The 12,344-nt window shown below is 53.2% G+C and overlaps 2 protein-coding genes across 4 annotated transcripts; both read left to right on the top strand.

The window, feature by feature from the left end:
- Nucleotides 1-1,452: 1,452 nt before the first annotated feature.
- On the top strand, nt 1,453-2,264 carry Sct (secretin). Its single transcript, NM_022670.3, has 4 exons — nt 1,453-1,571; nt 1,653-1,754; nt 1,860-1,964; nt 2,069-2,264. The coding sequence occupies exons 1-4, from the start codon at nt 1,486-1,488 to the stop codon at nt 2,178-2,180; spliced, it is 405 nt and encodes a 134-aa protein (NP_073161.1). The 5' UTR covers nt 1,453-1,485; the 3' UTR covers nt 2,181-2,264.
- Nucleotides 2,265-3,514: 1,250 nt separating this feature from the next.
- On the top strand, nt 3,515-12,013 carry Cdhr5 (cadherin-related family member 5). 3 transcript variants are annotated; one of them, XM_063277893.1, is made up of 15 exons: nt 3,515-3,739; nt 3,820-3,995; nt 4,351-4,401; nt 6,525-6,617; nt 6,756-6,857; nt 6,967-7,077; nt 7,166-7,336; nt 7,872-7,962; nt 8,044-8,141; nt 8,245-8,445; nt 8,578-8,691; nt 8,767-8,851; nt 8,950-9,213; nt 11,034-11,194; nt 11,481-12,013. In XM_063277893.1, exons 1-15 carry the CDS (start codon nt 3,646-3,648, stop codon nt 11,943-11,945), a joined length of 2,277 nt encoding a protein of 758 aa, XP_063133963.1. In that variant the 5' UTR covers nt 3,515-3,645; the 3' UTR covers nt 11,946-12,013. The 3 variants fall into 3 exon arrangements, with proteins under 3 accessions (XP_063133963.1, XP_006230571.1, NP_612534.1); NM_138525.2 differs by having other exon boundaries at nt 3,607-3,739; nt 8,950-9,525; XM_006230509.5 differs by lacking the exon at nt 8,950-9,213 and having other exon boundaries at nt 3,516-3,739.
- The last annotated feature ends 331 nt before the right edge of the window (nt 12,014-12,344 follow it).

Raw genomic sequence — 12,344 nt, 5'->3', positions numbered from 1 at the left:
CCTGGTATGGCGGGACAAGCCATTAGTGCCAGCACTTGGGAGACAGATGCAGGTGGATCTCTGTGAGTTCTGCTCTACAGAGTGAGTTCCAGGACAGTGGGAAAAAGTTTTCTAAGGCATATGTGAGGGGCATAAGGGAACTGAGCCCTATACTTTCAGTTCTGTTTTTCTGTAAACTGAATGCTCTAAAACGTCTTCTAAGTGTTTTTTGAAAGCCTCCCGTAGAGGGTCAGGAATGGGGAGCTCATTTGACGGAGTGCTAGCATAGCCTGTGTGAAGCCCCAGGTGCCATTCCGAGCACCACGTAAAGCTAGACGTGTTGGCAGACCCCTGGGGTACATGAGACCTTGTCTCAAGAAATGCAAAGCAAAGAACTCCCAAGCTCAAAACTTAACCCCTTCCCCCAAAATGCAAGCAGAGATGGTCTTGGTGGCTCAGGTTTGCAATCTCTGCTTTTGAGAGGATAGGCAGGAAGATCGTTGAGGGTCCCAGATCAACTTGGGCTATACAGTAAGATCAAAGGCAGCCTGAGCTAAACAATCTTGTGTCCAAAAACAAAACAAAACAAAACCAAACACAAACCATTCGCAATAACGAAAACCATGTGATTTTTATCCAAGAGCTAGTTCCAAACTAACAGCTCGCTGGGTTTGCAATTTGATTTTAAGGATTATCTTTTGGGTTGGGTTTCAGTGCTGGGTGCCTTGGTGCATGCTAGACAAGTGTTCTCGCACTAAGGTCTGGGACTCCAGGTATGATCATGTTCTGCAAGTCTATTTGTCCCCAGTCCTCATCTATAGCTCCTCCTCCCCACTTCCCTAGAGTCTCTACACTCCTGCTTTTCTCTTGTTCTAACCCATCTCCGTTGTCTGCTACCAATATGAATAGACTGTTTTCTCCCATTTAAAAATGTAACCACAGGGCCTGAGAGGATTCCCATTTTGTTTTGGGTGATGGGCTGCCCTTAAGGCGGTTCTCTGTATTCGTCCACCCTGCCCTGGCTTTTTCGGGAGCCCTAGGACATTGGTCTCCCTTTCTCCTCAGTTGTCTGTCTGCCACGCCTAGGCTCCTCAAGACACCTAAAGCCCCCTTCCAGACATGAGTGCGGTAGGGTCTTGGTCTAGTCTAGGCTCCAATGTGGATTGAAGCCTCACAGTGCGGTTCTCTCTGCCTGTCCTGAACTGCCACCTCCTGTTCCCTAACCCTGGTCCCAGATGGAGATGTCCATTTCGCTACCTGGTAGCACTACCCCTCTACTTCCTCCCGCCCAGCCAGTTGAGGGGCGCCAACACGGCGGTAGGGACAGGAGGAGGCCGGACGACAGCTGGGGGGGCGGCCCTGACCTTCCCGCAATCGATGGGGTGCGGCCGGCCGCGCGGAGCCGGGGCGGTGCCGGAGCCCCCCGCCTGCGGGTCGGGCAGCTATAAAGCGGTGGCGCGGGGCTCAGGCTGAAGGTGCAGCATTTATCACACCCAGAACCCGACCATGGAGCCTCTACTGCCCACGCCGCCGCTACTGCTGCTGCTGCTGCTGCTGCTCTCAAGTTCTTTCGTGCTTCCTGCACCTCCCAGGTGAGCGGGGTCGGGAATTGGTTTCATCCCGGCCACGCCCACCCCTCGGTTTCCGACTCTTAAGGCTCCACCCCTCCCCAGGACCCCAAGACACTCGGACGGGACGTTCACCAGCGAGCTCAGCCGCTTGCAGGACAGTGCCAGGCTGCAGCGCCTGCTGCAGGGTCTGGTGGGGAAGCGCAGGTGAGCCAGCACTAGGTAGAATTTTCCAGACCTGCTGGTATGGGACAGGCCTGTCACATCCCAGTACACCACTAATTCTACTTTGGGCTTGGGGGTGGGGGGCAGCGAGGAGGACACAGAAAATATTCCAGAGAACAGCGTGGCCCGTCCCAAGCCATTAGAGGACCAACTCTGCTTGCTGTGGTCGAACACTCAGGCCCTACAGGATTGGTGAGCACTCCATCCTCAGCTGGATTCCTAAGTCCCTAGCCATGTGGGTGCCTGCACTCTGGTGGCCAGTCACTAGCCCCCTCACCAGCTATCTCCCTCCACAGGCTTCTGCCCAGGCTGTCCCTGGATGGGTCCCTGTCTCTCTGGCTGCCTCCTGGACCAAGGCCTGCTGTCGACCATTCAGAGTGGACTGAAACAACCAGGCAGCCCAGATGAGGGAGGAAGGGGAGTCTCCAGGAGCCTGACTGGAGTAGGGATTGGTTGTCCTTGGCATCAATAAAGAAGGAATTTAGACCCTGGTCTTTTAGCTCATGGTGTGTGATATCTGATAAAATCAAGGCAGTCTCTGCTCCGTGAACCTGGCAGGCTTGGACGGATCCATCCATCTCATTCAGTGACTAGGACCACACCCAGTTGTTGCCCTTTGAACCTGGAAAGCCAGCTAGGGCATTTTTTATCTCTGACATCAGCTGAACCCCTCTTTTCCTAGCTGAATTCCCTAGAGTCCAACCCTGCCCTGTGGTTCATTTAGCAAAATCTCCAGGGATCAAGGATCCCCACCCTGGCCTAGCCATGTGGTCAGGGTAAATGAAGTGGTGAGGAGGAGGCTCAGGCAGGAGTGGGAGGACCTGAGTTCATCCTATGTGGTCATGGCCCAGCCATGAGGCCTGGCCGGTGATGTCATCTCTCAGTGGGCGGCTGTGGTGAGACAGTGCCCAGTTCTGACAGAGAGAGGCCTGGAGCTTTGGGAAGGTTTTCAGACATCTAAAGCAAAAGACCCAGAGTAATGAGGGAGGGCTATGTAGGCCCTTTCAACAGAACACCCCCTACCATTCTCCTGGCCCCACTTAGGGGCTTCCTCTCATCTCTGAGAGCTTGTAGGGCAGAGGAGAGGAAGCAAGAGAGGAGGAAGCAGGTCTAATGGAGGGCTGGGTTGTGTCCTCTGGGATTCTTGTCTTCCATCAGATACTGGCTCCCCAAACCCCAGCTCCTCCAGTGGTTGAAAGGTTCTATTTGCATCTTACCACCCACCAAGGCTCTGCCAGGCCCTACCCTGGGGGCACTGCTGTGTTTCTCAGACAGCAGGAGCAGCTGACTGGGACACAGCCTTGTCCTTTGGGAGTGGAAGAGGGAAGGCAGGTAACATAACAGAGCTCCAGTGATTTTCTAAAATAAACATTGAAGAGAAAGAGAGGAGATGAGGGTCACAGTGGACCCAAGACCAATGGCTCAGCCCGCATCCCTGTTCTTGCTCCCAGTTCCCCAGCCCTGCCCCAGCTCCCCAGACCTATGGCTCCATCCCCGAGTCCTGCTTCAGCCCCCAACCCTGACTCAGCCTCCTTAGGTCTATGGCTCCAGAGCCTTGCCCTGGCTTCCCACGCCTATTCTCCACTCCTGGTTCTCAAGATTTTTTACACCTTATGTGTGGTGCCTGTAAGTTGAGTCCTCAGCTAACTTCCTGGAAGTCCAAGCTGCAATATGACCTCATGTCCCCTGTTAGTGCCGGCCGGCCAGCGGGATCCCCCTTGGTAGAGGCCATCTGTAAAGGATCATAAAATGAGGCGGTGCCTGGCAGGGGCGAAGGTCGCCAAGGCAGGAATTGTACCAGCCCTGGAGCAGGAATTGTACCAGCCCTGGAACCAAGCCGGCCGGACCCTTCTTCCAGGTGACAGCTGCCACCATGGGGGCTCCGGCCCTCCTGTGGCCTCCCCTGCTGTTGCCATTGCTCACGGTGCTGTTTGGCCACCTTCCAGGGACCTTGGCCCAGGCTCAGGGTAGGTACTGAACATGGGCAGGATGGGTGGGTGGCAGAGCTGGGCTGGGAGGAACCAACTTCTCCTTTGCAACTTTCTAGTCTGCTCTGCGAACCAGACCGTGTTTACAATGAACGAGAACACCACTGTTTCTGGGCCACTGGCGGACATTTTTGTCCCAGAAGACCAGTATGTGACCTTGGGACAGTTGTCCACCCCTAATGCCTTTAAGGTTGAGGGCAATAAGCTGTTTCTCATCGTGACTCCAGATTATGAGGTACAGACTGTAGACCGAATAGAATATGCCTTCATGGGGACACAAATGGGCATCCACTCCCCTAACCTGGGAAAGATTCAGGGAAAGAGGGACTGAAGGGATCTATATGCTCCTGGCAGTGAGGAGCCCTTTCAGGCCCAGTGGTTGGTTAGATGGTTGGTTGGTTGGTTGGTTGGTACTGAGGGGTAGGGCCATAAGGGGACAAAGTTGCCAAATGTCCCCTATACCCAGGATTTCCCACAGATGACTGGGGCGCTGGAGCGCTCCCTGCTCTCCTAGCTGTACTCTCCTATCCTATAGGAGGATAGTTCCCTATGTGGCAAGTGACTCATAGGGCCCCTGGCTTTATCCTCAGGAAAACTCTTTGCTGGAGGCAGTCCTGGAGTGTAAGAGAGGAGATACTTTGGTAAGTTAACCCCATTACCTGACCACCTGGGCCTTTTGTCAGAGTACCCCAAGACCACTCCTCCAAGACCTTACCCCCAGGGAGTCTGAACATCAACTCTCTCCTAGCCACTTCCATGATTCTTTTAGCCTAGATTCTGCCCTGAGCTCCAGACTCAAACTCAGCTAACGTAGAGCCCAGTATTAAGTCAGTACCTTGAGACCCTAAGTAGGCCCCTCACCCCTCACCTGGGAGACACCTTCACCTGCCAGCCACTTCTGATGTCACCCCATCCAAGGAACACTGTTGGCACGGTTGACTGTACCTCAGTTAGAGTCGGATTTACTCTTCCTACCTCTAGTCCGTCCCATGGGGCCCTGGCCAGTGGCTCTCCTTTCTGACCCTTCTTGCACATCCACTTGCTGTTCTTGTCCTTGGCCCTCCTCTATTCCCTCTCTACACAGGGAATCCCGAAAGCTCATAGCCACAACCCCATGCAGCCTCACAGAAACTTCCACATTTTCTTACTGGAAGTCAAAGTCAAATGCACAAGTGGGTGGGCAAGGCTGTGGTATGCAGACACTGACCTGGTGTGCAAATTCATTTTGATGCCTAACCCTCCTACTTTATACTGTCCCCTACCCTATCCCATACATCTTATCCTCCATCAATAGCCTTTTACTAAAGGACACTAGAAGAAGTAACAGGCCCCACACACTTCCTGCTTCACTGTGAGCAACTCTCACACCCTGCACTCCTGCCGGGCACCACGACATGTTACCCACACACATCTTGGCCTATGTCTCTAATAGATCATAATAATTAAAAACAAAACGAAATTCTTTTTTGGGTAAAGTTTAGTGTTAGACTTCTGTCTTAATCAGGGTTTCTATTCCTGCACCAATATTATGACCAAGAAGCAAGTTGGTGAGGAAAGGGTTATTCAGCTTACACTTCCACATTGCTGTTCATCACCAAAGGAAGTCAGGACAGGAACTCAAGTAGGTCAGGAAGAAGGAGCTGATGCAGAGGCCATGGAGGGATATTAGTTACTGGCTTTCTTTTTTTTCTTAAGATTTATTTATTTATTATGTATGAGTACACTGTAGCTGTCTTCAGACACACCAGAAGAGAGAGGGCATCAGATCCCATTACAGATGGTTGTGAGCCACCATGTGGTTGCTGGGAATTGAACTCAGGATCTCTGGAAGAGCAGTCAGCGCTCTTAACCACTGAGCCATCCCTCCAGCCCCATTGGGTTGCTTTCTTATAGAACCCAGGACCACTATCCCAGGGACAACACCATCCACAATGGGCTGGGCCCTCCCCTCTTGATCACTAGTTGAGAAAATGCCTTACAGCTGGATCTCATGGAGGCGTTTCCTCAACTGAGGCTCCTTTCTCTGTGATAACTCCAGCTTGTGTGAGGTTGACACACAAAACCAGCCAGGACAAATACCTGCCTAGTATGATTGAAGCCCTGTGCTCCACCTTCAACACACAAATATACTTCCCACACAGACACACAGACACACAAGAGACAGAGAGAGACAGAGACAGAAACAGAAAGACACAGACAGAGAGAGACAGAGAGACAGAGAAAGAGACAGAGACACAGAGAGACAGAGAGGCACAGAGAGAGCCCTGGCCTTGACATCTGTCACAGCTGAGAAGAGCAGCTTTCCGTCTCTGTCCTCCAGCACCTGGCTGTGTTCATGTCTCCCTGGGTCTCAGGAAGGGCTGTCATGGGAATGAGCTGTTTGCTTTCGACCTGAAGGCCCTTTTCCCACTATCCTTTTGGAGACCTGTTTTTGAAGTCGTGAGATGCTGTTTTTCTCCCTTTGATATTTTGCTGGTTGTGCCCCCAGGATTGTCATTCTCTCTCTTCAGCGCACCCACCACATGCACGTGGCCACACTCTAAAACTTGTCTTTACAGTTTGAGTGCATTCCTCCTAGAACAGGAGCTCCTAGGCCATCACATTGTTGATGCCACCAGTGTCTGTGGAATGAAAGACAAAGAATGACTGACTAACTGAATGGATGAATGAATGAATGAACAGATAAGAAGAGGAAGGAATGAATGATGGGGGGCATCAGAGCATTCTCCTCAGCCAGGGGCTGACCCTGGTGACTTTGCTGCAGGTGACACAGTTCAGGGTGTTTGTGGCTGTCCTGGACATCAATGACAATGCACCAGAATTCCCCTTTACAATCAAGGAATATAATGTATCGGAGGTGAGTCCAGTCTGAACCAGTGCTGTCTGAGTATGGGGAAGGCAGGGGGACACAGGGGTCTCTGGGAGACAACATCAGGGAGATCTATATACAGAAGCTACAGCATGGCTGGACCAACCTCTTCCTCTCCATCCCCAGGACACCAGAGTGAATACGATCGTCATCCCTGAGACAGAGCTGAAGGCTACAGATGCTGACAAAGATGACATCCTAGTCTACACTCTGCAGGAAGTGACCCCCGTCAGTGCTTCCCCATCCCCACACATTGCTGACAACCCCCACCCTTTCTGATGCCTCCAGGCCTCAGTTCATCCACCTTCCAGAGTCCAACCTTCTTCCCTTCCCACAGAATGCCAGCAAGTTCTTCTCCCTGGTGGGCATAAACTCCCCTGCTCTGAAGTTGGACCAGACTCTGGATTACTACAAGAGTCCGAACATGACCTTCAGGCTGCTGGCACGGGTAGGCAGATCACATCTTCCTGAGTCCTGGATGTTGTAGGCCCTGTCCACGCTGGGCCTAACCTATCAGGGGCTGGCTGTTACTACAGGATACTAGGGAAGAGAATGTAATTCCCAGCCATACGGCCACTGCCACCGTGGTCTTGAACGTGCTGCCAGCTGACCTACGGACCCCCTGGTTCCTGCCGTGCTCCTTTACGGATGACTACTTCTGCATTCAGGCCCAGTACCACACAGTTATCCCCACAGGACACAAACTGGTAATGGGAAGTGAGGAGGCCCAGGGTCAGACTTGAATCTAAGGCCAAGTCAGAAAATATTCAGGGTAGGGATCTGGCCGCCGTCCTGCACTCCTGGAGAGGCTTGTGGACAATTCTGTGATTTGTGAAACAAACCTGAATGAACAATTAATCAATCAATTAATCACCAATCAATCATTAAGTATCCTTCCCAGCCAGGTGGGGGTGGGGCATACAGACAAAAATCAGTGAGGAGTACATGTCGGCTGGGATGTGAGGAGCTCAGGGGCTGGGCTGATGCTGATAAGGATCTGCTAAGTCCTTGGTCAGCTGAGTCTCCTGAGGCCAGTGGTGTCCCTGGGCAGGCGGCATACACTGGGGCTACAACATTTCCTTCTTAGCTTCTTGTTGCCACTGAGTCCTGCTGTGGCTGCAGCTCTGTCCCAAGCAGGCACTGCTCCTCCCTCCAGGCTCCAATCCATGTTTCAGATCTTGAGGGACAACAAGAGAGTAAGAGCTGGGGCTCTTAAACCTCAAGATGTTCCTATTCTTACAGCCATCCCCTCTCATCTTGAGTCCTGGTCCCATCTATGCTGTGGACGGAGATCAGGCCATTAACCAGCCTATCGTCTACAGCATTATGATGGGTGAGTAACGGCTTAGCCCCACAGCACCTGGACCCCACAACAGAGGGACCAGACACCAAACTCCACCACGAATTCTCCCAGGAAACACGGATGACACATTTATCATCAACAAAGACGATGGCAACCTCACGATGGCCAAAAGTATCCCCAGCCCCATGACCTTCACCCTGGTGGTCAGGGTGGGTACCAGCACTGGATGAGAGAGGGGTCCCCTGTGGCCCCAGCTGTGGCCCCAGCTGCCTTAAATCCCAATACCCACTCCCGCTTCCCCTGACTCCTCAGGCTGAGCAGGCTGACATGGCTCGATACTCAGTGACTCAGGCCGTTGTGGAGGCTCGAGATGTCACTGGGAACCCACTCCAGTTCTCTCAGAGCCTGTACTTTGGCACGGTGGTACTGGGTTCTGAGGCTGGCACAGCAGTGAAGGACAAGACCTTCCCTTCAGAGATCCTGAGGATCCAGGCTCAGTACCTAGGCTTCCCGGTATGCAGTCCCTTCCTGTTTACCTACGAACCCTATAAGTATACCTGGACCCTCTGGCCTCCTCTCTCTGTGTAGACTACTTGGGATGGACTATAGAGTACCAGGCCTAGGTCTCACTGGAGTCTCATCTAGGACCTCAACTCGGCTGTCACATATCAAGTCACCAACTCCTCAGAATTCATCATGAATAAGGATATCTTGCTGACCACTGTGCCTATGGAGACAGAAAGAACAATCCGCATAGAGGTGGAGTGGGGATAAGGGGAGTAAGGTGTGGGGGTAAAAAGGGACCCAAGAGAACAAGTCCCTTTCCTGACCCAGGTAGAAGCTAACAATACTGTGACTAAAGACATAGCCACCACTATTGTGGAGATCCAGGTGTCAGAGCGAGAGCCGCCCTCCACAGGTGAGCACCCCCAGATCCCCAGGCAGGGTGGCTCCTCCTCTGGGACAGGCATATCTGGGGACAGAGGCAAACCCGAGTTCTGTACATGCCACCACCAGAGTCCCCCACACCCCCAGAAGCTGGAGGAACAACTGGGCCTTCAAGTAACACCACTTTGGAAACCCCCTCGACCTCTGGGACCTCTCAAGGACCTGCCACAACCAGCTCTGGGGGAAGTGCTGGCCCATTCCCACCTGCAGGCACAACTCTAAGCCCACTCACCTCTGCCCCAACTGTACCTGGGGGGTCCCCTACTCTTGGAATCAGCACCTCTCCCCAGACAGCTACTCCTGGTGGGGATGCAACACAGACCCCCAAACCAGGTACCTCTCAGCCAATGGTCCCCACTCCAGGGGCTAGCACCTCTTCTCAGCCAGCCACACCTAGTGGCAGCTCAACCCAGACCCCCAAACCAGGAACCTCTCAGCCAATGGTCCCCACTCCAGGGGCTAGCACCTCTTCTCAGCCAGCCACACCTAGTGGCAGCTCAACCCAGACCCCCAGGCCAGGAACCTCTCAGCCAATGGTCCCCACTCCAGGGGCCAGCACCTCTTCTCAGCCAGCCACACCTAGTGGCTCAACACAGACCCCCAAGCCAGGAACCTCTCAGCCGACAACCACTGGGCCCATATCAGGTAGTCTAACACGTTGCTCTGGAGTCACTGTCACCCTTAACTCAGACAGGGGTTCTAGGATGTGCTCTAGAAAAGGGTCCACCCGGGCTAGTCTGGCCTGACCACACTGACTATGGAGTCTGTGTCTAGCTCTAGACAGAGGGCACCAAGAGGTCATAATAGGTGAACTGAAGAAGGTACAGGGATACAGAAGCAGATTTTAAAGCCAGTGAGTCCCATAATTCCCAGGACAATCTGTATTTAGGGTCTTAGGTTAGGTAAGGGCACTATTCCAATAAGTAGGGAGAAACAAGATAAAAAAAAATGAATGTTATGGCTGTCAGAGTGTGCTAACAAATCCCTTTAATCCCAGCATTAGGGAGGTAGTGAAAGGCACACCTCTGTGAGTTTAAGTCTGGTCTAGCCAGGTCTACAGAATTTCACCCAGCTACAGAGAGAGAGAGAGAGAGAGAGAGAGAGAGAGAGAGAGAGAGAGAGAGAGAGAGAGAGAGAATATGTCTTAAAAATTTATGGCTGGATGTATTGATACATGCCTGTGATACTGGAGACACTTAGGCAGGAGGACCACTTAAGCCTAGGAATTCAGGGCTAGCCTGGGCAACATACTGAGGCAATTCTGCTAAAACAAAAACAAAAACAAAAAATCCAGGGCTGGGGAGATGACATACTTGGTAAAGTATTTGCCTTCCAAGCACGAGGACGTAAATTTGGTCCCCAGAAGCCACCTTATGCAGCTGAGCATTGGGATGTGTTGGGAAATCAGAGACAGAAAACCCTGGGGATTGCTGGCCAGGCGGCTTAGCCAGCTACAAGGCCAGCTGCAGGCCAGCGAGAGACCCTGACTTACAGAGTAAGACGCGGACTGGCAAGATGGCTCAGCGACTTGTCCGACAACCTGAGTCAGATCCCTGGGTCCTACAAATGCAGAAAACTGGCTTCTGCAAGTTTTCCTCTGACCACGACATGCACCATGACATGCAGCACCGACACAAATACACACATAAATAAACTTAACACACGCACACACAAGAGGTTCCTACCGAAAGGTCTTTAACTGGTCACTCAGCTGTACCCACTGAACCTCGGAGTGTACAGGGTGACAAGGGGCCAGGCACAGCTAGCTGTCCCATGGAAGTGATCACCAGAGGCAGCTCTCCATGACTAACTTCTGCAAGTGTCACTGAGCCCTGCTCTGGTCTAAGTACAATGTGTATTCAAAATTGTGGTTGATGGCACATAAGTCAGAGGTCACCATAACTGTTTGCAGTGTGCCCTTGGAGGCCATCCTGGTGAATCAGAGGTCGGTGGTCATGTTACCAGGGGCTGTGGTATCCCCCAGGCAGGCTCCCTGCTGGAGGTAATAGCACCCATTCTCAGAACCTCAAGTCTAGATGGTGGGCCAGGAGAGGCCCGTCTTGTTCTTATGGTACCTCAGCCTGGCCCAGGGTGGGAAGGGAAGTTCTTAGGAGTGTTCCTACGGTAAGTGGCCATGGTCTCTTGGATACCAGGAGTAGGCGAGCTGGGTGATGGCCAGAGATTTTCCACGGTGGACATGGCAGTGTTGGGCGGGGTGCTAGGGGCACTGCTGTTGCTGGCCCTCATCTTCTTGATCATCCTCATCCATAAGCACTACCGACATCGGTTCACTTGCTGCTCTGGCAAGGCAAAGGTAAGGGTCTCTGGTTGGGTACTGGGTGAGGTAAAGTAGAAAGCAGACTAATAGGGCTGAGGAGTCACAGAAAAGGGACATGGAGGGATGAGTGGGAACAGCTGGGGAAAACAGGGCTTTATGAGGGAAAGAATCAGAGGTAGGCCAGGATGGGTGTTCTGACACCAAGTGGTAGGGGTGGGGTTCAGGGGAAGAGTGGGAGCCAAGCCGTGGGAGAAGGGTTCAGAAGGCACTTGTGGGAGTCATATCATTGCTGCTGATGCCTTTGTCCTTACTCCACCCTTAGGAGCCACAGCCAAGTGGCTATGACAACCTGACCTTCCTCCCAGACAACAAGGCCAAGTGGTCACCCACCTCCAACCGGAAGCCAGAGCCGGGCCCTGAGCCTGTCCAGCCGCCCCTCCGGCCTCCTAGTCCCATGTCTTCCAGTCCCACGCCCCCCAGCTCCATGCCTCCTAGCCCTCAGCCCAAAGCTTCCGGGTCTCCCAAGACAGTCCAGGCAGGGGACAGTCCTTCAGCCGTGAGGTCTATCCTGACTAAGGAGCGGCGGCCGGAGGGGGAGGGCGGCTACAAGGCTGTGTGGTTCGGCAAGGACATCGGGGCAGAGGCTGATGTGGTGGTTCTCAACGAACCCACCGCCGACGTGGACAGCGCCAGTGCCTCGGGAAGTGAGGGGAGCGATGATGATGATGACCCTGACCAGAAGAAGAGTCTCCGCCTTGGCGCAGTCGCAGACAACACTTACGTCTAGCTCAGCGCCCGGACTCTCCGCCCCAAGCCACTCCCCTTTCCTCCTCTAATTAAAGTAGCACTTTCGAATTCCGGAGTCTTACGGTGGTGGGAGGAAACACGGCGGTGGGAAGAACACGTGCCATGGGTGTGAGAGCCCAGCTGCGGTTTCCGGGTGGCTAGCCGCTGGAAAGTTCCCATTGTAGCCAAGGGGGAAGAGAGAGGTCTTCGCTAGAGATCTCCAGCTCCTTGCCCAAGATGGATAGCTTCACTTGAGGGAGGGAAGGAGCCAGAACCGTCCATTCCACATGTACATTCATTTGGGAGAGGTGGTCCTTGGGATCTTCCTGAGTGTCACAGCCCATTTCAAAGGTCTGGCCAGGAGTGGTGGCTCCCATAATCCCAGCATTTGGGTGGACAG

This window comes from Rattus norvegicus, chromosome 1 (assembly GCF_036323735.1).
Source record: "Rattus norvegicus strain BN/NHsdMcwi chromosome 1, GRCr8, whole genome shotgun sequence".
NCBI classification, from domain to species: Eukaryota; Metazoa; Chordata; class Mammalia; order Rodentia; family Muridae; genus Rattus; species Rattus norvegicus.
Note: the sequence above shows the minus strand (reverse complement) of the source record. Positions and strands in the feature narration are given on the sequence as shown.

Excerpts from the sequence above, each read along its gene's own strand:
- Cdhr5 (NM_138525.2), top strand. The coding sequence starts at position 3,646 with ATGGGGGCTCCGGCCCTCCTGTGGCCTCCCCTGCTGTTGCCATTGCTC. Across the intron at positions 3,740-3,819 it reads GACCTTGGCCCAGGCTCAGG|TCTGCTCTGCGAACCAGACC; the intron begins GTAGGTACTGAA and ends GCAACTTTCTAG. Across the intron at positions 6,858-6,966 it reads CTCTGCAGGAAGTGACCCCC|AATGCCAGCAAGTTCTTCTC; the intron begins GTCAGTGCTTCC and ends CCCTTCCCACAG.
- Sct (NM_022670.3), top strand. The coding sequence starts at position 1,486 with ATGGAGCCTCTACTGCCCACGCCGCCGCTACTGCTGCTGCTGCTGCTG. Across the intron at positions 1,572-1,652 it reads GTGCTTCCTGCACCTCCCAG|GACCCCAAGACACTCGGACG; the intron begins GTGAGCGGGGTC and ends ACCCCTCCCCAG. Across the intron at positions 1,965-2,068 it reads ACTCAGGCCCTACAGGATTG|GCTTCTGCCCAGGCTGTCCC; the intron begins GTGAGCACTCCA and ends CTCCCTCCACAG.